This window comes from Monodelphis domestica, chromosome 3 (genome assembly GCF_027887165.1).
Source record: "Monodelphis domestica isolate mMonDom1 chromosome 3, mMonDom1.pri, whole genome shotgun sequence".
Taxonomy (NCBI): Eukaryota; Metazoa; Chordata; class Mammalia; order Didelphimorphia; family Didelphidae; genus Monodelphis; species Monodelphis domestica.
Window position 1 is genome coordinate 8,916,353 of NC_077229.1, and position 23,590 is coordinate 8,939,942.

The 23,590-nt window shown below is 37.7% G+C and overlaps 1 protein-coding gene across 2 annotated transcripts in view; it reads left to right on the top strand.

The window, feature by feature from the left end:
- The first annotated feature begins 15,730 nt into the window (after positions 1-15,730).
- Positions 15,731-23,590, top strand: part of VN2R533 (vomeronasal 2 receptor 533) — a 41,150-nt gene continuing 33,290 nt past the window's right edge. The window contains exons 1-2 of one of the 2 annotated variants that reach the window (XM_016431263.2): positions 15,731-17,572; positions 19,690-19,984. In XM_016431263.2, coding sequence (XP_016286749.2) covers positions 17,313-17,572; positions 19,690-19,984 — 555 coding nt within the window. In that variant the 5' untranslated portion in view covers positions 15,731-17,312. Of the gene's footprint in view, positions 17,573-19,633; positions 19,985-23,590 lie in introns of both variants that reach the window. The other variant, NM_001099537.1, reaches the window with a different exon arrangement.

Sequence of the window (23,590 nt, forward strand, 5' to 3'; positions counted from 1 at the left end):
CATATTCTAGGGCATAAAATCTTAACAACCAAATGCAAAAAAAGCAGAATTAATAAATGCAACCTGTTCAGATCATGATCCAATAAAAATTATAATCTGTAACAATTCATGAAAAGAAAAAAACTAATCGGAATTTGTAAGAAATTAAAAATTAGATTTTAGGCTAAATAGAGTTCTAAAGTAAAATTTTGGTTGCCCATTTAAAAATATTTTAGCTTAAGTCAAAATGACTTTTAGTAGCTTAATTTACGAAGTGGTGGACAGTTAGAAGAGGGTGGCTGCGTGGGGTTAGTAACTTCCTGGCAGCTGGAAAGGGCTTTTGTCTCTGGGTCTCTTGGGGAGAGGAGTGTGTGGCTCTCTCTGGGACTGAGAGTTTCTAACTGACATTTGGAGACAGAGAAATGGAATTAAGGCCTTAACAGCCTTATTGATTATCAATTGATGTTGGTAGTGTAAGAAGTAAAATTAGCGGTTATTGACTGAAAATATTAGTGGTCATCAGGGATTATTAATTCAATCCCAACAAATTACTCAAGTCAGTTTGGGATTTTTATGATAGTTTTAATTACAATAGAAGGAAGAAATTAAGAAGAAGAGAGAGAGGAAAGAGGTATAAGATTTCTCCTGCCCAGCCTAAGCTAAGGGATGTTCAGAGACCTCAGCCACGAGGTCTCCTCCAAGATTTAATCTAGCAAGGCTTCTAGCCACAAGACCTCCTCCAAGATGAGGGGTCTCTTTGGAGGATAGTGCTTTCAGGAGTTAAAGGAGAGGAGGAAAGGAGGAATTGGTCACCTCACCAAAGATGCTCAGGGAAGATGCCTCACCTAACTCACACTACAGAGCTTCTCCTAGTCTCCTCACCAGCAAGCTGCAAACCACCAAACTGCCGAAACAACCAGCATGCTGCCAGGAGCCACATGAGCCAGAAAGAGAACAACGCCTCAATTTGGTAGAACTCCCTCTTTACTTATTATGTCAAATAGTTTGTATAGTATTGGGATTAGGTGTTCTTTGAATGTTTGATAGAATTCACTTGTGAATCCATCAGGCCCTGGGGATTTTTCCTTAGGGAGTTCTTTGATGGCCTGTTCGATTTCTTTTTCTGATATGGGATTATTTAAGAATTCCCTTTCTTCTTCTGTTAATCTAGGCAATTTGTATTTTTGTAAAAATCCATCCATATCCCCTAGATTGGCATATTTATTGCCATGTAATTGGGCAAAATAGTTTTTAATGATTGCCTTAATTTTCTCTTCATTGGAGGTGAGTTCTCCCTTTCTATCCATGATACTTTTAATTTGGTTTTCCTCTTTTCTCTTTTTTATTTGCTTGACCAATATTTTGTCTATTTTGTTTGTTTTTTCAAAATACCAGCTTCTAGTATTATTTATTAGTTCAATAGTTCTATCACTTTCAATTTTATTAATTTATCCCTTAATTTTTAGGATCTTTAATTTGGTTTTCTTCTGGGGGTTTTTAATTTGTTCGCTTTCAAGTTTTTTGATTTGCATGTCAAATTCATTGACCTCTGCCCTCCCTAATTCGTTAATATATGAACTCAAGGATATAAAATTTTCCTTGAGTACTGCTTTGACTGCATCCCATAGAGTTTTAAAGGATGTCTCATCATTATCATTTTCTTCAATGATGTTATTGTTTCTATGATCTGTTCTCTAACTAGCCACTTTTGGAGAATCATATTATTGAATTTCCAATTGATTTTTAATTTGGCTCTCCATGTACCCTTACTGATCATTATTTTTATTGCTTTATGCTCTGAGAAGGTTGCATTTATTATTTCTGCTTTTCTGTATTTGTATGCCATGTTTTTATGACCTAGCGTATGGTCAATCTTTGTGAATGGACCATGTGCTGCTGAAAAGAAGTTGTATTCCTTTTTATCCCTATTTATTTTTCTCCACATATCTATTAACTCTAATTTTTCTAAGATTTAATTCACCTCTTTTACCTCTTTCTTGTTTATTTTTTGATTTATCTAAATTTGATAGTGATAGGTTCAGGTTTCCCACAAGTATAGTTTTACTATATATTTCCTTCTTCATTTCTACTAGTTTCTCCATTAGAAATTTGGGTTCTATACCATTTGGTGCATACATGTTGATTAGTGATATTTCCTCATTATCTATACTCCCTTTTATCAGGATGTAATTATCTTCTCTATCCCTTTTAATCAGGTCTGTTTTTACTTTTGCTTTGTCAGATATCATGATTGCAATTCCTGCCTTCTTTCTATCAGTTGAGGCTCAATAGGTCTTGCTCCAACCTTTAATTCTGACCTTGTGAGTATCTATCTACCTCATGTGTGTTTCTTGTAGACAACTTATGGTAGGATTCTGGATTCTAATCCACTCTCCTATTCATCTACGTTTTATGGGTAAGTATATCCCATTCATGTTTCAAAGTTATGATTGTCACTTTTGAATTCCCTAGCATTCTGATATCCTGTCCTAGTTCTGTCCTTTCTTCTTTTGGTATATCCTTTTAACCCGGTGGTTTACTTTTAGTCAATCCCCCATTCCCCTCCCTTAATATGCTTCCCTTTCTGGCCCCTCCCTTTTGTTCCCTTTTTTTGTTTTTTTAGGGTCTGTTAAGTTCTCTCCCCCCTCTCCTCCCCTCCCTTTTTTTGTACTCCCTCCCCGCATCCCCTTTAGTTTTCCCTTCTTCTTTACCCTGTAGGATAAGATAGACTTCAAGATCCCAATGGATCTAGATGCTCTTCCCTCTCAGAATTGATTTTACTGAGAGTAATGTTCTAGTATTACCTATTAGCACTCTCTTCCTCTCCCTCTTATAATAGTATTCTTCCCCTCCCCTTCCCATGTGTAGCTTTGTGTGAGAAAGATTATTCTATTTATTTTATTTTTTCAAGTATCTCTTGGTACCATCATTGATTCCCCCTTTTTCTTTTTTCTTTTTTTACATATTATTTTGTAGCCTTTAATGCTCCAATCTTTTCCTATGAATGATTTTTCTATTTACTATAATAATGAAAGCATTTTTGAGATTTACAAATATTTTCCCCATATGTTAGTACATGTAATTTGATCTAATTGTATCCCTTAAAGAAGAGAGTTTGAATAAAAATTTTTTTCTCCTTTTTCCTCTCTTGCATATTTACCTTTTCATGTTCCTCTTGATCTTTGTGTTTGGATATCAAACTTTCCACTTAGTGCTGGTCTTTTCTTTACAAATACTTGGAAGTCTTCTATTTTGTTGAATGCCCATACTTTCCCATGGAAGTATATAGTCAGCTTTGATGGATAGGTGATTCTTGGTTGAAGACCCAGTTCTCTTGCCTTTCTGAATATCCTGTTCCAGGCCTTGCAGTCCTTTAGTGTGGAAGCTGCCAGGTCTTGTGTGATCCTGATTGGTGCTCATTGGTATCTGAATTTCCTCTTTTTGGCTTCTTGTAGAATTTTCTCCTTAGCTTGAAAGCTCTGGCATTTGGCAATTACATTTCTGGGAGTTGTTTTTTGGGGATTTAGTATAGAGGGTGTTCTATGGACTCTTTCAATGTGTATTATGCCCCCTTGTTCAAGAACTTCAGGGCAGTTTTTGTGGATGATCTCTTGTAGTATGATGTCAAGATTTCTGTTTATTTCTGGCTTATTAGGTAGACCAATGATTCTCAAATTGTCTCCCCTTCCTCTGTTTTCCTGATCTGTCACCTTGCCAGTGAGATATTTTATGTTTTCTTCTATTTTGTCAGTCTTTTGACTTTGCTTAATTAATTCTTGCTATTTTGCTAGATCATTGGTTTCCAGTTACTCAATTTTGGTCCTTAAGATCTGGTTTTCTTCTTTAACCGTTTGGTATTCAGCTACGATTTCTTCATTTTTTGGAACCATTTCTCATTTCTTTTGCCAGAAGGCATCTATCTTTTTGATAAGTTCCAATTAATATTCTTCCAGGCCTTGTGGACAATTTCCTTTTTTTTTTTAGGTTTTGCCTTTGTTTGAGTTTCATCCAGTATTTCTTCTGTAGCCTGGGTTTTTCCTCTGTAAAAATTCTCGAGGGTCACAGTCTTTTTTTTTGGAAGGATTTTGAGACTCCTGTGCATAGTTAGCCATCTTCATGTATGTTTTTCCTTCCCTTTTTAGTCAGAAATCTGAGTGACCTGGGTAGGTTCTCTGTGTATGGAGTTAAGGAGCAAGAGTTTTGCCTGAGGCAAGCTCTCGAATCTCCACAGTCCTTTGCAGCTTTTCTCAATGCTACTTTCCTAGGGGTGTCCAAGGTTTGTGCTCCCCTGCCTGCCTGAGTTTCTGGTCTAGTTGCTTTCAGGGGTAGGTTCCTGGAAGTCCTAGTCAGCTCCCAAGGACCTAGAAGTGCCCCTTGCTTGCTCTAGAGGTGCTCCTTGCTCACTCCCTGGTTCTGGTCGGTGTGCCGGCTCTGAGCACCTAAGGTCTGCACTCCCTTCGAGCGTGTTGGGGTTTCCTGTCTAGCTGCTTTCAGGGGTATGTCCCCAGTGGTCCTAGTCAGATCCTAAGGACCTAGAGGTGCCCCTTGCTCACTCTAGAGGTGCCCCTCCCTTGCTCGTTCTGGCGTGAGCTGGCTCTGGATCTGGCTCTGTAGGTGAGGTGGGGGAGGGTGGATCAGCTCATGTTTGGGTGGAAGCTTTTTCACCTTCTCATAGTTTGGAAATGCCTCAATCCCATGTACCTTCAATGCTGCACCCTATTGTACAGTTTCTTCATTCTTCTGAAAATTATTTTTAAGATCTTTTGAGGTGGTCTTTGTCAGTGTGTGCTGGGGAGAGGAAGTGTCCCATGTCTAGATTGCTGCCATGCTTACCCAGAAGTCCCTTTATGTAAAACCTTTTAAAAATTGCATACAATAAAAATTGTCATTTTCCCTTCGGTTACCTCCTCTAGCTCCTGTTTGTTCATGAAGTCTTACTCTTTCTTTCTTGTCTAATTTCATATGTTATCCTTTATGTCTCTATCATGCCCTTTATAAGAGCTTTCCTTAATAAGCAATGTGAGATCATGATCTCTGACTACTTTATGCCAGACTGTTTTCCACATTTCCCAACAGCTATTATGTCAAAGTGTTGAGTTTGTTCCTCATTAGGTGGGATCTTTGGGCTCATCAGACACTAGGATGTTGTGCCCATTTGCTCCGGTATTTCTCGTGTGATGATGGCATCTATATTCTCTAGTTAGTCTCTCATACAGTCCACGAGGAGAGTTATTTCTCCCAGTGGGATACTCTCCATGTTACAAGAAGAAGTGAATATGTTTTCTACATTTTGTATTTCTCTACTTTCACTCTTTTCACCTCTTCTGTAGATAAATGCTATTAAAAGTCATTTTGACTTTGAGCAATAATACTTTAAAACAGGGACCACCATTATTATTTATAATTTCCATGTATTTCAATCAACCATTAAAATTTAACCCTTACACATTCAGTACTGCATTTCCTGACAAGACATTTTCATTGTCTGTTCCCCATAACTGGAATTTCCGCCTTTCTTCTTTACCTCTTGACTTCTCCAGCTTCCTTCATGCCTCAGCTAACATCCCACCTTCTATAAAAAATATTTCCCCAGCCTATAACCATTAAATCTACTCTGGTACTTCTTAATAAGCTCCAATTCATCAGCTTTATCTTGCTCATACTATGTGGGCATATATTTCTTTGTAGGTTATCTCTCCCCATTAGACTTTGAATTTTCTTAGAGCATTGACTAGCTTTAATCTTGGTATACCTTTTTCTTATTAGCACAGTGGTTATTGTACCTATTTTGTCCTTAATAAACAGCTTAATTTACTTCCTCAGTTAATTGGATGGTGTGGGTTAATGGGAAAGACACTGGTTTTGGAATCAAAGAGACAAAACTATAGCCTACTGATGATGTAAGCCACTTATCTGCTCTGACCCTCATAGTAGTAACTTCCTCAAGGGCTGGTTGGGCCTCAAATACAGTTTTATACAGGGTTTTGCTGGTACAATATATAAATCAGATAGAAGCTGAATCCAAATGAATCTCCAGTGGCCTTCCTACTGTAGTGTCCCTTCCTTTAAGGAAGAATGGAAGGGGGAGTCTTGGAGGAAGACCAACATGTTGAGGGGTTGTAAATTATACATACACTGATTGAAGGAGATGGAAATGGTAATCCTGGAAAAGAAAATATTTCAATGGAAATTAAAACTATCTCCAAGTGTTGGAAGATTGGCTGTGGAAAGGTTGAAGAAGAAAAATGGACTAAGGTATAAGAGATGTAGATTTCAATATGAAATGAAAAATTCCTAACTGAGCTCATTCAAAATTCAATGAATTATCCTAGGAGGTGGTGACATGTCCACCAATGAGTTTTTAACTGGAGATAGAGATTATTCAGGGGGTGGGATGCTCAAATTCTCTTTGAAATATGAATCGGACTAAATGCCTTCTAAGTCCCTTATATCTCTTAAATCCTTGTGGGTTTTTCACCTCTCTAGGATAGTCACTTATGTCATGGTGGGGTGTTGGGGTTAGTAAAATTTCTGGTTTGGGGTGGAACCATTGTGAAGGGAGATTTCTGCTCCTGAATAATAGCCAGATCTGATGATCTTGGAGAGACTTTTCTCCTCTGATATTTTATTCTGTTATATGTCTCTACTACTCAATTACTGTGATGGGACAGTTGGGATAGAAAGGGAAGAAGACTTGTAAGCAATTCATGGCCAGAGACAACACCTAGGAGAGATTACTCAGAACCTTAACTTGTGCCAGGGTTAGACTGCATTGCCCAAGGTTATTATAAGGTGCTTACAATGATTATCATGGTTAATAGCATTAGACTTTGGTTCAGGAAAACCTCAGTTCAAATATTGCTCAGACACTTATTAACTGTGACTACTTCCTCATTCATAAAACGGGAGCAATAATATTACCTCCTTCAAAGGTTTTTTTTTTTTTTTTAGTTTCAAATGAGATAATATATACAGTGTTTTGCAAGAATCAATGTTTTTCTTATTATTGTTATTACACTTGTGTGTCCATTAAGACTACAGGTCTTGTAGTCTCTTGATCTATTATGGCTGAGAGTTTCTGATCTCACCACTCCACAATGACTTCTGCCTGAAGCCCAGAATCACTTGAAGAGAGAATTATACCTGATGTAACAGCATGTCTCAGCCCCAGAGTCCATATGGCCGCTTGCTGGTATAAGGACACCCATGGGTCACCAGCTGAAAAGGAAGAAACATTATAAACATAAATTCAGCTTCTTCATTAACTCAAAGTTTCTCAGGTCCCATGAGCTTCACCAGGAATAGGGAAAGAAATTCAAAAATATATTTTCCTTTTCTGTTTTTGTTCTCTTGTTGGACTCAATGACAGAGCCTGAGATTCCTCAGGTAGAGATGGTCCCAAGAGCTTCTCCATGGCTGAGGATGAAGATTGATGTCAGGGAAAAGGCAGGTACCTGTTCACTCTTAAAAACCAAGAGCATTAAGAAAGTTTCTAATCTCAGAAACAGTGATGCTTAAATACTCCTCTCCTTCCATCACTCCCCCAAACAAATGTCTGCCTGATTTCAGTTTTGTTTGTGTAGGCACATAGAATAGGTCTTGGGACTCAGAGGTGATTTTTCAGAGGCTGGACATTCTCCATCATGACAAGACCCAAGGAGGTGACCTTGTGCTAGGCTAACCGCTAAGTGACTCCCTCTAGGCTTGGGACTTTAACTGATGTTCACAGTGATTCTGCCCACAATTCAGAGAAAAATTTCCTATATGATTCCTGTCCTCCTGGTAATTCTCCTCCAGCTCTCACCTTCTGTGCAAAAGGCAGAAAAGTCCCTTTGTTTCATATAAACAAGTCCCAGACTCTCCAGGGATGAACACCTAGTTATTTGGAGCTTTTACTCCAAGTATTCGGTAGAAGTCAGTAATGTCATAGAAGAAGGTCTCGTTTGAAATCATTTTGACAAGAGTTTAGAGATGTGCCTGATTATCTCATAAAGTTCTCTTTATCATCGTAATGTTGACAAATAATGCTGAGAGTAGGAGCTTCATTTTGTCTTCTCTCTCATTTTCTCTGGAATCTCTGCCACATCTAGGTATATATTCCAGCTGGAAGTGCCTTTTGTTTGATCTAATGGGATTTTTTATGGAAACCATTTTGTCATTCCAAAAGCATCACCTGAATAGAAGTGAGCCTCAGTTTCCCCATTATAAAGTGGAGATAATAGCATCAACTCCTCTAGGGCTTTTGTGAATTTCAAGAGAGAAAGAGAAACAGAGAGAGAGAGAGAGAGAGAGAGAGAGAGAGAGAGAGAGAGAGAGAGAGAGAGAGAGAGAGAGAGAGAGAGAGAGAGAGAACAAAACCAATGTTTTGCTGGGCGCATTGACAAAAGCCAATTAGGGGGAAGTGCCCTTTGGCAGAAGAGTGTACATTCAAAATAAATGTTTAATCAACCTTCAGTTCAATCAACCACAGCCCATGGTTCATTCTTGATCTTGATGTAATGTAGGTTTTCTGGCATCTTTCTGCAATAGTTCTTTCTCTGGATTTAGGAGTTAGCAAGCTTCTTCCTTCAAGATCTTTCTTGAACAAAAAAATTTCAAAATCTTGGATTTTTATTAAAATACAACCCTCCCCACATGAAGGGGTGTTAAAAAACATCCAGTTCAGCTCACGATGCATTGTTGAGTTATGGGGGTGTATGAGTCAGTTATTAAAAGATTTCAAAAACAATAAAAACAAAACAAACCAAAACAACCCCCAAAAATATATAAATGGAAAAAATATGGAAGAAAGTTAAACTTTTGGAAGTAAGAAAAAATAAATTTCAAAATCAGAATCAAAATACCAATATCTATGTATATAAACTGTCGAGTAAGCAAGAATAAATTCATAATGGGCCCTTGTACAGGTCCAATTTAAAGTAATTTCTACCCCACAAGTCTGTAGGACAGAATGCAGTAATATTTCACTTACCCATTTGCAGCCAAGACTACAGGAAGTTGCCATACTATAAGAAGGAAAGGAACTAGAATTCTATTTTGATAGGGAAGCATCATTCCCTGGTGTAGTCAAGGCATTGCCGTAAAGGCAAAACCGTAAGGGTTAAGCCTCCTCTTCTCTCTGTTTGGGATGCATAGTCAGGGTCATGGGTTGAACCTGCCCAACTGTGTGCTCAAGGTTGGAGTAGCATCAGAGGGAGGACTGATAAGGTTTATGAGAAAGAAACTGTAAGGTTGGAGTAGCCCGCAGAGGACTGATAAGAGTTGGTAGAAATTGTGAGAGTCTGTGGGAAAGTTGCTTCTCTGTCTTTGTTTGGAATCCTCTCGGTTCTTTCCTGTGCCTGGCAGGTAACATCATGAATTCCTATGAATCTGCCCAATTATTGGTTCCTGCTGTTGCTGGGGGGTAACATCATATCTTCCTGTGGTCTTAACCTATATATTGCTTTGTTTGAACTCAATAAAGGGTCGTTATGCTTTTTCATATAGCGTCCATTCATCACTCTGTATGTTCATTACCCCAGGCAAGGTCACGAAAGGTTAGCCACCTTTTTGATGAGCCTTGCACCCTGGTCTGATTTTTAGTCACTTTTAGGGATATAGAGAGCCAGCATGATAGTCAGATTTTGTTACTTGTATGAGTACTTCACAAAGAGTGTAAAATACAAGGAAGTCCTATGACTTAACGTATGTCAAGTGTCATAACTTTGAGCCCACATTAGTATTTCCTGTGTGCTCTTTTGGTACTATTCAGGATAAATCTGTGCTCCTTGTTTTTATCCTATTTCCTGGAATCAGACACAAACATTAATCATAGTCCCATAACATTTTATCAATTAATGGCAAGTTCCCACAATTTAAAGCTTTGGGGTATGTATTGATATTATAGCAAGTATGTATATGTGTATGTATGTGTATATATATATATATACATATATATATATATATATGTAAATTATATTACTCCAGAGAGAGAAAAATATTTAATTGTATGTAACTTTAGTACAAGATATGAGGAAAAGGGGAAAAATCAAATGTCTTAATCAAAATAAAAGAAAAGAAATAATAAAAAATAAGGGAAAAAGAAGAAAAAAATCAGGAATTCAAGTTGTCCTTGAAAAACAGCATCCACTTGTCAATGAATTATTATCTTCAATGCATGTGATAGGATACAGTCAATCAGTGTCAACAGAAGATGCTCTGTTTATATGTGAGCAATGAATCCAAGAGTCCTCTCCAACCTTTATAGATGTTGAAGTTAGTTAACAATATTTGGAATTGTCCTTCCCGGGAAGGCTGAGTTTCTCCTGTATGCTGGAAATTCTTAATATACACCTTGTTTCCTGGGTTCAGGTCGTGAAGTGAAAAGTCTAGTGGTCCGGCTTGTACTGCAGTTCCGGATTCATGGAGTTCACGCAGTTTGTGCTATAATTCCTGTATATAGGAAGCAATAGTAGTATTTCCCCCTAATAGTGATATATATGCCGGGGAGAAAGTCTTAACCTGTATAGGCCAATGTCCAAAAAGCATCTCAAATGGTGAGATGTGTAGGTCTCCTCTAGGCCTGCTTCTAAGATAAAATAGGGTCAGAGGGAGAATTTCAGGCCATTTAAAATGGGTCTCAGTGCATAATTTGCCAATCCTAGTTTTAAGTACTTTATTCAACCTTTCAACTTGGCCTGAGCTCTGGGGATGATATGGAACATGGAATTTGGGAATTATCCCCAAGCAAGAATTTATTTGGTTTAAGACAGAATCAGCAAAATGACTTCCTCTATCTGAATCAATATGTGCTGGCAGGCCAAAACGAGGAATAATTTCTTTTATAAAGCACCTTAGCAACAAAAGCCTCTGTGGCTCGGGTCACAGGAAATGCTTCTGGTCATCTGGTCAGTTGATCTATTATGACTAGACAAAATTTATAATGTCCGGCCTTTGGCATTGTTAGGAAATCTATCTGTGTGTGCTCAAAAGGTGTGTAAGCCAGAGGACGCCCACCAAAAGCTTTGCCAGGAAAGGTGTGTTGGTTATATGCCTGGCAGGTAGAGCAGGCTGAACACAATTTAGAGGCTATGGTAGTTATACCGGGGGCTATCCATATTCTCTTAACAGAATCTATGAAGAAACTTTTAGGGACCAGGGGTTTCCCTTCAGATGACACCCATACTCCATTAATCTGTTTTGCTTTGAATTTTTTTTTCCATTTTCCACTTCCTTTTCATTACAGGAAAGTGATAAATTTAAATAATCAGTGATTGTTTATGTTAAAATTAATTCAGGTCCTTCTATGGCTACTAGCTTTGCAGCAGTATCTGCTCAGTCATTTTCCCTAGAGACAGGGTCAGTGCCACCTATATGGACAGAGCAATGAACTACAGCTAGGGCTTCAGGCAGCTGGAGAGCAGAAAGAACTTCATTAATAATTTCTGCATTAGCTATGGATTTTCCAGCTGAGGTTAAAAATCCTCTCTGGAGCCATAGCATCCCAACTGAGTGACAAATGCCAAAAGCATATCTAGAATCCATAAAAATTGTTGCCTTTTTATCCTTGGCAATTTTACAGGCATGTTTCAGAGCTATGAGTTCTGCCCCTTGAGAGCTAATGTTAGAGGGCAGTGAAGCTGACTACTCAGTGGCAAATTCTGTGACTATAGCAGCTCCAGTGTAGAGTATGCCATCTCTCATAAAAGAGGAACCATCAGTAAATAAGATCAGATCTGAGTTGCTTAAGGGAGTGTCCAAGAGATCATCTTGAGGCTTTTCTGCCATGGACACTAGTGTTTCACAAGTATGTAATGGTTCTACTGATGTTGGTAAATCTGGAAGCCAGTTGCCATGGTTAAAGGTTGAACAGTGTTTCAAGGTAATGTTTTCATTGTTTAACAAGATTATTTCATACCTTGTAATTCGCTGATCAGAAAATGCCTGTGTTCTATGTCTTAGCAACAATGCTCCTACCTCATGTGAGAACATAATTGTTAATGGGCATCCCAATACTGGATTAACAGTTTTTGTCACTAGTAAGGCTGTAGCAGCTATTCTTCTAAGACATGGTAGTGGTCCTGATGCTACTGGGTCCTGTTGGGCAGAATAATAAGCAATTGCGCGCTGAGAAGGCCCCAAAGTCCGAGTTAAAACACCTGAAGCTACCCCTCTTTACTCATGTACATACAAAGTAAATGGCTTGTTGTAATCTGAGATGCCTAGAGTGGAGGAAGACAGGATAGCCTTTTTTAGATCTGATAGAGCTGACAGGTGTTCTGGTTCTAATTTGAGGGGTTCAGGCACCAAATCCCTTGTTAGTGCTATAAGGGGTTTAGTAATTTCCCCATAGCAAGGAATCCATTGTCTACAAAACCCTGTTGCTCCTAAAATTGCTCTCAACTGTTTCTTAGTGGTAGGAGCACTTAAATTTTGAATATTCTCAATTTGTTTGGGAGAAATCAAGCGGGCACCCGCAGTCAGGATGAACCCCAAATTTTCTAGTTTAGGGAGGCACCACTGATCTTTATCCTTCGAGATCTTATGCCCTCTCATGTGCAGTTCCAAAAGAAGGTGTTTACTATCTTCTTGACATGTTTCTGCATCTGTTGAAGCCAATAGTAGATCATCTACATATTTGATTAATTTGCTGTTTTTAAATTTTATATTATCTGTATCTTGGCTCAAAATTTGTGCAAATAAGCTCGGGCTGTCTATGAAACCTTGTGGAAGATGACTCCAGGAGGACTTGCGGCCCTGCCAGGTGAAAGCAAAGATATGCCTGGAGTTCTCGTGTATGGGTATGGAAAAGAAGGCTGAGCACAAGTCTACTACTGTAAAGTACGTAGCTGTGCTAGGAATAGAAGAAATAATAGTATTGATGTTGGAAACTACGGAGTGTCTCTTTATAATGTGATTGTTCACAGCCCTCAAATCCTGTATGAATCTATAGAGGTGTTTACCATCAGGCCCTCTTTTTGTTTTTTTAAAGGGTAGGATGGATGTGTTGTATTCAGATTTACAAGAGATTATTATTCCCTGTTTAATTAATGAGTTAATTACTGGTGTAATTCCCTAAATTGCCTCTTTTGAGAGGGGATACTGAGGAATGGAAGGAGGTGGATTAGATTTAGTTTTTATCTGTACAGGAACAGCTGACTTGAGTAAGCTTACATTGGAAGAAGATGTGGCCCAAAGAGACTTCGGTATATCTTCAGGTATTACAAAGGTGGGATTCTCTTTTTTCCTCCTGACTCTCTGAGAGAGATTCCTCTGGTACTTCCAATGATAAGGAACCATCTGGGGAGCAAGTTATTGTGGCTCTGAGTTTGCATAGAAGGTCCCTCCCCAGCTAATTTAAAGGGGAGTCAGGCATCAAAAGGAAGGAATGTTGTACCTCCAGGGGTCCTACATACACCATTCTAGGGGGAAGTTTTTTAACTTTTTGGGGTATTCCTGATACTCCCATTACATTATCAGAGCCAACAGAATAACAGTGTAAATCAGGTGTTCTCTTTAATATAGACCTGGAGGCTCCAGTGTCTAAAAGACAATCATAATAGGTGTTACCCACCTTTAAAGTAACATGGGGTTCATTAGTATGGGGGGGTAGTGGATAGGGACAATGGGTAGTAGGACATCAGCATCCGGAAAAATCAAAGGTTGCAACCTCTGATTCCTGTGCCCCAACCCCCCCCCCCCCTTTTACCCCTCTGGTCACCTTCATTGTGTTTGGGAAGTTCCTTGGGCACCCCCCTGAAGGGCACCCCCCTGAGGGGCATTAGAACCTCGAGTATTTTTTGGACAGGCACCACTTAAGTTATATTGTTGTGGAGTAATTTGGTTTGAGTTATTTTCCCAATATCTATTCCTATAATCATCATTCCTAAAGTTGTGGTTTCCATTGTCATAATTATAGTTATTCCTATAATTATCACTTCTGTACTTGTTATTAAACTGAGTATTCCTTCCGATAATCTTGAGAAAAACTCTACACTCTGCCATTCTGTGGCCCTTCTTCTCACTGAAGTGACAGGTACTGGATCGATAATTAGATTTCTGGAGAGGGGCAAGTGTCATTGGTTGATTATCATGCACACTTTCTATTTTAGCCGTCTTATCTTTTAAACATTTCAATTCTTTCTTCATTTCCTCTATAACATCATTATTTTCTTCCTTTTTTTCTTTGTTTCCCTTTAAAACATATATAGCTGTTTTTTGCAGTTCTTCAAGGTCCATCTCTGGCCATGTTGGACAATGTGTTCTAAAATAATCCTTAATCACTTTGCAAGAGTTATTGACAAAGATCCTTCTAACTTGTCTTAAGCTATTTTCTTTAGATAGGTCAAAATCCAGGTATCTATCCCCATACTTGATTATTCTATCCATGAATCTGGAAGGTGTTTCTTCCTCATTTTGATTAATTTTTTAAGTTCCGTCCACTTATCTGTACTGTCTGCACATTCCCTCATTGCTGTTAGGATGGCCTCTCTACAATGGCATAGTTGTAGATAATCCTCAGGGTTGTTATACTCCCATTTGGAATCCTGAGATGGCCAATGTGCTGCATTATGCCCCGGGGTTTTGTTGACATGAGCAATTATTTTATTTTTCTCACTTTCAGTTAAAAAAAGCCTGTAGCAAGTTTTCAATGACCTTGTAAGATGGATTATACTGAAAAATATGTCTGTCATCTTTTTTGTTACTAGAAAGGGATCTTGTTCATATGTGGGGATATTTCGTGTAAATTCATTTATTTCTTCAGGAGTAAATGGTATATTGTGCCTTAGAGTCACCACATCCCCCTTCCGTCCTATCATGCACTATCATGGTGAATGCCCTTATCACCTCACTAGACACTGGTGATATATTTGGGGGATTTGCTTGTTTCAATTTGAGTCCTCCTCATTTAAGGTCATTCACTCCTCATCTGACCAAGTGATACTCATCAATACAAGTTTCATTGTGTCCCTCCCCTACTCAATAAACTCCAGAAGCTCCCTCTTTCCTTTAGGTAAAAATGCAAAATCTTCAGTTTGGCATTCATTGTCCTTCATAACCTGATCCTTTCCTTCCTTGGATATGTTCTTATATTTTATTCCACTCCATGGATTATTTAATTCAGTAGCATTGACTTCTGTTATTGTTCCTTATATGTGATGTTGAATTTCTTGATTCAAGTCTTTTTCATTGGCTGTCCCCCATAGCTAGAATCTTTTATCTCTTGACTTCTCCACCTTCCTTCATGCGTCAGATAAAATTCCACCTTCTACAAAAAAGTCTTTCCTTATCCAATAACCCTTAAGTCTACTACCTAGCACTTGATGAACTCCATTTTATCAGATTTATCCTACATATAACTTGTTTACATACATTTCTTTGCATGTTATCTGTTGTATTAGATTTGTCCTTAAGCCTAGCTTTAATCTTTGCATTCCCTTTTCTTATTACCACAGTGGTTGTTGTTCTTAACTTGTCCTTAACAAAAAGCCTAACTTACTTCCTCAGTTTGTTGGTGGATGGAATGGGTTAATGAGAAAGATGCTGGTTTTGCAATCAAAGAGACAAAATTACAGCATACTTATGGTGACCAAGTCACTTATATGTTCTGATCCTCATAGTAGTAAACTCCTCAAGGACTTGTTTGGGCTCACATAAGGTCAGGTAAAGGGTTTTGCTGGTACAATAGACATATCAGATACAAACTGATTTCAAATTAATCTCCAGTGGCCTTCCTACTGTAGTTTCCCTTCAGATGTCTGAAAGGGTATAGTCTGGGAGGGAGACCAACATGTTGATGGTTTGTAAATTATATATACATTTATTGAAGGAAATAAAAATGGTAATCCTGGAAAAGAAAAAATTCCACTGAAATTAAAGATATCTCCAAGTGTTTGAAGATTGCATATAGAAAGGTTGAAGAACAAATATGGACCGAAGTGACAGAGATATAGATTCCAGAGTTGATTCAAATGCAATGAATTATCCCAGGATGTGGTGACATGTCCACCAATGAGTTTTAACTGGAGACACAGATTATATAGGAGGCTGGGAAACTGAAAATTTTTTGAAATATGGATTAGACTAAATGCCTTCTGAAGTCCCTTATAACTCTCAAATCCTCATGGATTTGTCACTTCTCTAGGACAGTCACTCTTGTCATGATGAGGGTTGGGGTCAGGAAAATTTCAAGTTTTTGGAGGACTCATTGTAAAGGGAGATTTCTGCTCCTGACTGTGGGCTGGATCTGATGACCTTGGAGGGACTTTTCCCTTCTGATATTCTGTTATAAGTCTCTACTACTCAATGATTGTGATGAGGTAGTTGGGATAGTAAGGGAAGAGGACTTGTAAGTAATTCATGGCCAAAGAAAGCACCTAGAAGAGATTACTCTGCACCTGAAGTTGTCAGGGCTGCACCTGCATTGCCCAAGGTTAGCACAAGGAGCTTACAGGGAGTACCATGGTTAATAGCAGTAGACTTTGAATTGGGAAACCTCAGTTCAAATATTACTCAGAAACTTATTAACTATGTTATTAATTCCTCATCTACAAAATGGGGACAATAATATTACCTCCTTCACAGTAAGTTTTGAGGATCAAATGAGATAATATATTTTTTGCAAGCATCAATGTTTTTATTATTAATAATATTATCATTATTACATGTGTGTCAGTTAAGACTATGGATCTTGTAATCACTTGGTGTGTTGTGGCTGAGAGTTTCTGATCTTACACAGTGATTTCTGCCTGAAGCTCAGAATAACTTCAGAAAGAATTATACCTGATGTAACACCTTGTATCAGCCTCAGAGTCCATATGGCCACTTGCTGATACAAGGACACCCATGGGTCACCAGCTGAGGAGGAAGAAACATTAAAAACAGAGAAAGTAAGCTTCTTAATTAACTCAAAGTTTTTCAGGTCCCATGAGCTTTATCAGGAGCAGGGAGAGAGATTCAAAAACATATTTTTCCCTTTCTGTTTTGGTTCTCCTGTTGGACTCAATGACAGAGCTTGAGATGCTTCAGGTAGAGATGGTCCCAAGAGCTTCTCCATGGCTGAGGATGAAGACTGATGTCAGGGGAAAGGCAGGTACCTGCCCACTCTCAAAACAAGATCATTAGGAAAGTTTCTAATCTCAGAAACAGTGATGCTTAAATACTCCTCTCCTTCCATCACTCCCCCAAACAAATGCCTGCCTCATGTTCATTTGTGTTTGTGTGGGCACCTAGAATAGGTCTTGGCACTCAGAGGTGATTTTTCAGAGGCTGGACATTCTCCATCATGGCAAGACCCAGGGAGGTGACCTTCTGCTAGTCACTAACTGACTACCTCTCTGCTTGGGATTTTACTGATGTTCACAGTGATGCCTCCCAGATTTCAGAGACAAATTTCCCATATGATTCCTGTCCTTCTGTTAATGCTCCTTCAGCTCTCACTTTCTGTGCATAAGACAGAGAAGGCCACTTGTTTCCTAAAAAACAGTCCCAGTCTCTCCAGAGATGGAGAACTAATTATTGGGAGTTTTTTCCCCATGCATTCCGTACAAGTGAGAAATGTCACAGGAGCAGGTCTCTTTCAAAGTGATCCTGACAAGAGTTGTGGAGATTATAAGTAAGTACCTGCCTGATTTTCTGTCTCTCTCTCTCTTTTTTTAAACCCGTACCTTCTGTCTTGGAGTCAATACTGTGTATTGGTGCCAAGGCAGAAGAGTGGTAAGGGCTAGGCAATGGGGGTCAAGTGACTTGCCCAGGGTCACACAGCTGGGAAGTGTCTGAGACCAGATTTGAACCTAGGACCTCCTATCTCTAGGCCTGGCTCTCCATCCACTGAGCTACCCAGCTGCCCCCCTAATTATCCCTTGAAATTCTTTTCCCCTGTGAAATTTATCAAAAGGACTGAGAGAAGGAGTTTTCTCTCACATTCTCTCTGGGATCTCTGCCATATCTAGGTTTATGATTCAACCATCTAGCAGTACCTCTTGGTTGATCTAATGGCATTATGTATGGAAAGCATTTTGCAAGTCTCAAAGAACCACATTAACTGCAATGAGTCTCAGTTTCCTCCCTTATAAAGTGGAGACAATAGTGCAAATGTCTGAGGGCTTTGTGAAGCTCGGTAAATAGGTGTTAGCTATTATTATCATTATTATTATTACTATTAATTATTCTAGACCTCAATTTATTCCCCTGTAAAACAGCACCTGCCACTATAGGCTTTGGAGAGGTACCACATTAGTGTCTGCTGTCATGTTCAGGACACATGTAATAGTACCGACAACTTTCTGTATGGTCCATGTTAAAGTTTTCTTCATTTACTGCCTCTGGGAAACTATGGAAATATAGAAATATTTTAAAGTGTTGACATTCAAAATAAAAATAAAAATGGGCAAAAACATTGACTCAGGAACCGGAGTTTTGGTGTTTGAAATCCAGATCCTTCTTCAGGGATATTTGTGCTCTGGCAGTGTCATGGTGAAATTGCTTGGGAGTCTTAGAATTCATATATGCACATGGCTAGGAGATGGGAGCTGAGTAAGAATGGGAAAAGTTGTAAAATAGCTAATGGGTTACTGGATATTACCTCGTGAGTTTCTGTTTCTTCATATTCTGTATCTACTGTCCTATGACTTTATCGATTATCACTCTCTATTTCTTGTTTTCCCCAGTCATCTGCCTTCCTGTGCTCACTGGATTGATCTTAATTCAGCAGTTAAAATATGGAAACAAAGTCTCAATTACCTTGCATTATATTATTTCAATCTCTTTTTATATTCTCTGTCCTTTTTCACTTCCTGCTCAGAATGAGTCTTTGCTGATTTCTGGGGGTGGTGGGTCCTGCTCCCTCCACTCCAAATGAGTTTTTTAAAAGTTCCTGAAAAACATCCATTCTGACTGAATTGTAGATAAGTTCAAGGAAGAGGGTTTTGATGGGGACAAAAATGCCCTCCAATCCAAATTCTAATGGAAAGAACAAGAATATGGAAATGGTTTCCATGTAAAATCAGTTATTCAAGTATTTATTAAGTACTATTATTTACCAAGCACTTTCTAGAAGCAGCTTAGAAGAAATACACCCAAAGAAATAACCCTTCCCAACTTACCAGGAATTAATATCTTAATGAAGAAGAGTATATTAGTATATCTTCATATAAAATGTACAGTACATAAATATAATCTGAATTAATATAATCTTGCTTTTAGTGATTTTAATTGTATTGCAGTCTTTGTGAACCCATTTCAGGTTTATCTGGCAAAGTTAATGGAGTGGCTGGTTTGCCATTTCCTTCTCCAGCTCATTTTACATATGAAGAAACTGAGACAAACAGGGTTAATTTGATTGCCCAGCATCACAAAACTACTAAATGTCTGAAAGTGGATTTGAACTTACTGTCTTCTTGACTGTAAGTCTGGCACTCTTTATACACTGAGATCATTTGGAACGGACACACAAGAAGTTGGGAAGATCAAGATTAATGAAAAAGATCTGCAAGTTTGTGCTTAAGCTATATCTTAAACAAAGAGAGGGTCTTTAGGAACTGAAAGGAGATGTGAATGCCTATGCTATTTTTCCAATTAGAAGATCCTTGAGAGAGGGCATGCTCCTTTTCTTTTTATCCTCAGTATCCTGCACTGTGCCTGATATAAAGTGCTAAAAAATTGCTTGTTGACTGAGTCTAATGAACTGAATTTGAATATTTTTTTCTTAGTTTCCTACTCTCAATCCCTCAGGTGGCTGCACAAAAATTACCAGCAGGTCCTGGCCCTGCTATTTGCTGTGGAGGAAATCAACAGGGACCCCAATCTGTTGCCCAATATTTCTTCCCTGGGATTCCATGTTTACAATGCCTACCACAGTGGTGAGAGGACCTTGGAGAGCTCCCTGAGATGGCTGTCTGGGCTGGGCCAGCTCATCCCTAACTATAGCTGCTATGGGCAGGACAAGTCTGTGGCTATCATTGGAGGAGCCACATCAGCTCTCTCTATCCAGATGGGGACCCTACTTGAGCTCTACAAGTTTCCACAGGTGGGGGATACTGAGCCAATCGACTTCTGTGCTTTTCTCAATCCATTCAGTCATTGGAGTAGTAGAGTGGCTTTCAGTAAGGACCAGACTATGGACTGAAGACAGATCTTATTATTCACCTTTTGGCATGCGTAAGCAACCTAGATATAAGCTTGAACAAACTGCTTATCTCTCTCCAGCAGACTCTGAAGATTACCATGGGCAGGAGCATTCCCTAAGTCAAGCAGGTCGTTGGGAGCAGAACTAAGAAGGGAGCCCACATGCCCTGATTTGTAGTTCAGCAGGGTGTGTGGTATGAAAAATTATAAAGCTTAGATGACTAGGATTTAGTATCCTCAACAGAAATAGGGAAATTGGGAAAAGGGGAAGGCTTGTTGAGGGATTAATTTAAGGGTAGGGAATAATGAGTTAAGTTGGGACCTATGGAATTTAAGATGTACATAAGACATTTAATTTATACCATCTAATAGTCAACTGGCAATGCAAGCCCAGAGGCCTGGAGAGAGGTGGGTGCTATATAAAATAAATCTGAAATGTTATGAATATAGAAGTGACAAGACTTCTAATTGTATATTAGAGAGATTAAAGGGGAGGAGCCAGTCAAAGATGATTCCAATGCTACGAATGGATCACATGGAGGAATAAATGACTATCTCGAAGAGAAAAAGGCAAATATTGAAAAGTAGTTTGGAAATAGGAAATTGTGTGACTCATTTTCTTTTTTATATATTATATATGACATATTCAGATTTCCAATTATATGTAAAAAGTTTAAACATTCCTTTTTAAAAAATTTTGACTTCCAAATGATTTTCTTCACTCCCTTCCTTACCTCTACCTTAACAAAGTAAGCAATTTTATATAAATTTTGCATTTGAAATCATGATAAATATATTCACATAATAATTCTGTTGAAAAGAGAACATAGACCAAAGGGGAAAAAATAAGAAAAAAATTTAAAAGTCTGCTTTTATATACATTCCTATTTGATTTATTCTTTATTTGAAGTTAGACAACATTTTTCCTCAAGTGATCTTCTGAATGATCTTGGATCTCTGTATTTCTAAGAATAACTGTAATGAATAGTTGATTATTTTTCAAAATTGATATTATTGTATCCAGTGTTTTACAAATGGTTTATCTCACTTCACTTTGCTCCACTTCATGTCATTCCAGGTTTCTTCTGAAAGCATCCTCCTCATTTCTTCTTAAAGCCAATAATGTTCTATCATAATCAGAAACTGTTAATTGTTCAGCTCTCTTCCAGTTGATGGGGATCCCCTCAATTTCCAATTATTTGCCTACACACAAAATTGCTTTAATTTTTTTCATAAAGGTACTTTTTCCTTTTAAAAAATCTCTTTTGGATATAGACCTAACCTCACTACTTCCCAATCCCCAAACTCCTCAAACTTCATACTTCTCTTTTTCTCTTGAAGTCAGTCTCTTATTCCTCCCTCTAACTCATGATCATAACCTCATAATCAACACATTGGCCTTTTCTCCTCTAATCTCTCTATATAAAGTAAGTGGACAAGCCTCATAATTTCCACATATATACCTAATCAAAGGTTATGCACAGTTTTATATCCCTTTGGGCATAGTTTCAAAATAGTCTCCAGAAGGATAGGATCAGTTGACAACTCCATTAACAAGCATTAGTGTCTATATTTTCCATGTTCCTTCCAACATTTCTTATATTCCTCTTCTGTCACATGAGCTAATCTGAGAATTACTAATTGATATCTCATGGCTGTTTTAATAGTGATTTTTGATTTCTTTTTCTGAAAACTATTTGTTCATATCTTTTGGGCATTTATCAGTAGGGAAATTATTCATGATTCTGGGAAAGCTCTGTTTTCTCACAGAAGTATTGGTCACTGCTAGAACTACATCCTATTTTCTTGTTCTTTATCTTGTCACAATTCTATAGATCTACCCTTTAATTGAAAAATACCACTGTTAAGTTAGTATGGCAAAGAGATCAAAGATAAAGAAAAAGCACCTACTTGCACAAAAGTATATTGTCTGGGTTTTTTTGTGGCAAATAACTAGAGAATGAAGGGATGCTGATAAATTTGGGAATAACTAACAAGTTGTGTTATATGAGTGTAATCAAATAGTATTTCACCATAAGAAATGGTAACCAAGAAGATCACAAAAAATCCTGTGATTTTTGAAGCTTTTTTTTATGAATATGTCCAATGATTCTGTTTGTTTTCCTAATATTGAATCAGTTCTCCATTACTGGTATAAATTCCATCTGTTTTAGTTTATGATCTCCTGATATATTGCAGTTGTCTCCTTGCTAATATTTTATTTAAACTCTTTGTATCAATATTTATTAAGGAATTTGTTCTGAATTTTTTCTCTTCCTGATTGATGTATTAAAATATTTGTATCATAAAACTAGTTTTCTTTGACTCCTTCTTTCCCTATTTTGCCAGGCAGCTTATAAAGTATTAAAATTAATTGTTATTCATATATTTGGGACAATTCACTTGTGAATCCATCTGACTCTGGGGATTTTTTCTTAGTTAATTGGTGGCTTGTTAAATTTCTTTTTTATTTTTTATATCTTTTTCTAAGGGAGTGTTATTTAAGCATTATAGTTCTGCTGCTAATCAGAGCACTTTATGTTATTGTAAGTATTCATCCATTTCACTTAGATTGTTAGATTTATTGTGTATTTCACATCAGTTCATACATGTCTTCTAAGGTTTTTCTGAAATTATCTTATTCAAGATTTATTTGAAAATAATAATAATAATATTTCCTCATATTCACATAGCACATAACCCATTCAGTTATTCCCCAACTGATGGGAACTCTCACAGTAATTCATTGCCTCCATAAAAGGAACTGGTATGAATAGTTTTCTACCCTTTGGTCTTTTTCTGTTTTTTAAAAACTCTTTAAATTCATGCAAATTAGTATTGTAATTGCATCCAAGGATATGCATGATTTAGTAACTTTTGAGGCATAGTTCCAAATTGCTTTCTGGGACAACTAAACTATCCCACAGTACCACGATAATGTGTCAAGTTCCCATAGCCCTTCTGACCTTTGTGATTTTCTTTGATTGTCAACTTTTCCAATCCATAAATATGAGGTAAAACTTCATAGTTGCTTTCACTTATATTTCTCTGTGTTCCTGGTTCTAATGATCCTTATCCATACCTTCTTTTGAAAACTGCATGTTCATTCTTTTAATTATTTATCTGTTTGGTTATAAGTATCGTTTCTGGTGAATCTATTTCTCAGATATCTTGAAAATGCAGCTTTTATCCAAGAAAATTATTTAAACATATTCCCTCCAATTACTTATTCCTTTCCTAATTTTATCTAACCTGTCATTGTTTTTGCAAAAACTTTATAGTTTTATGTTCTCCAAATTGTCTATTTATCTGCTGTGACCATCAATCCTCGGACTGGTCATGAATTGTTTCATGATGCATTAATATAAAAGGTATTTTTAAATTTATTCCTCAGACATCTTTTTTTATGTCATCCTTTATGTTTAAGGTATGCACCTTTTTGTAGGTTATCTTGGCATATGATATAAGTTTTTAACCTATAACCTGATACTGCAGGACTGTTTTCCAG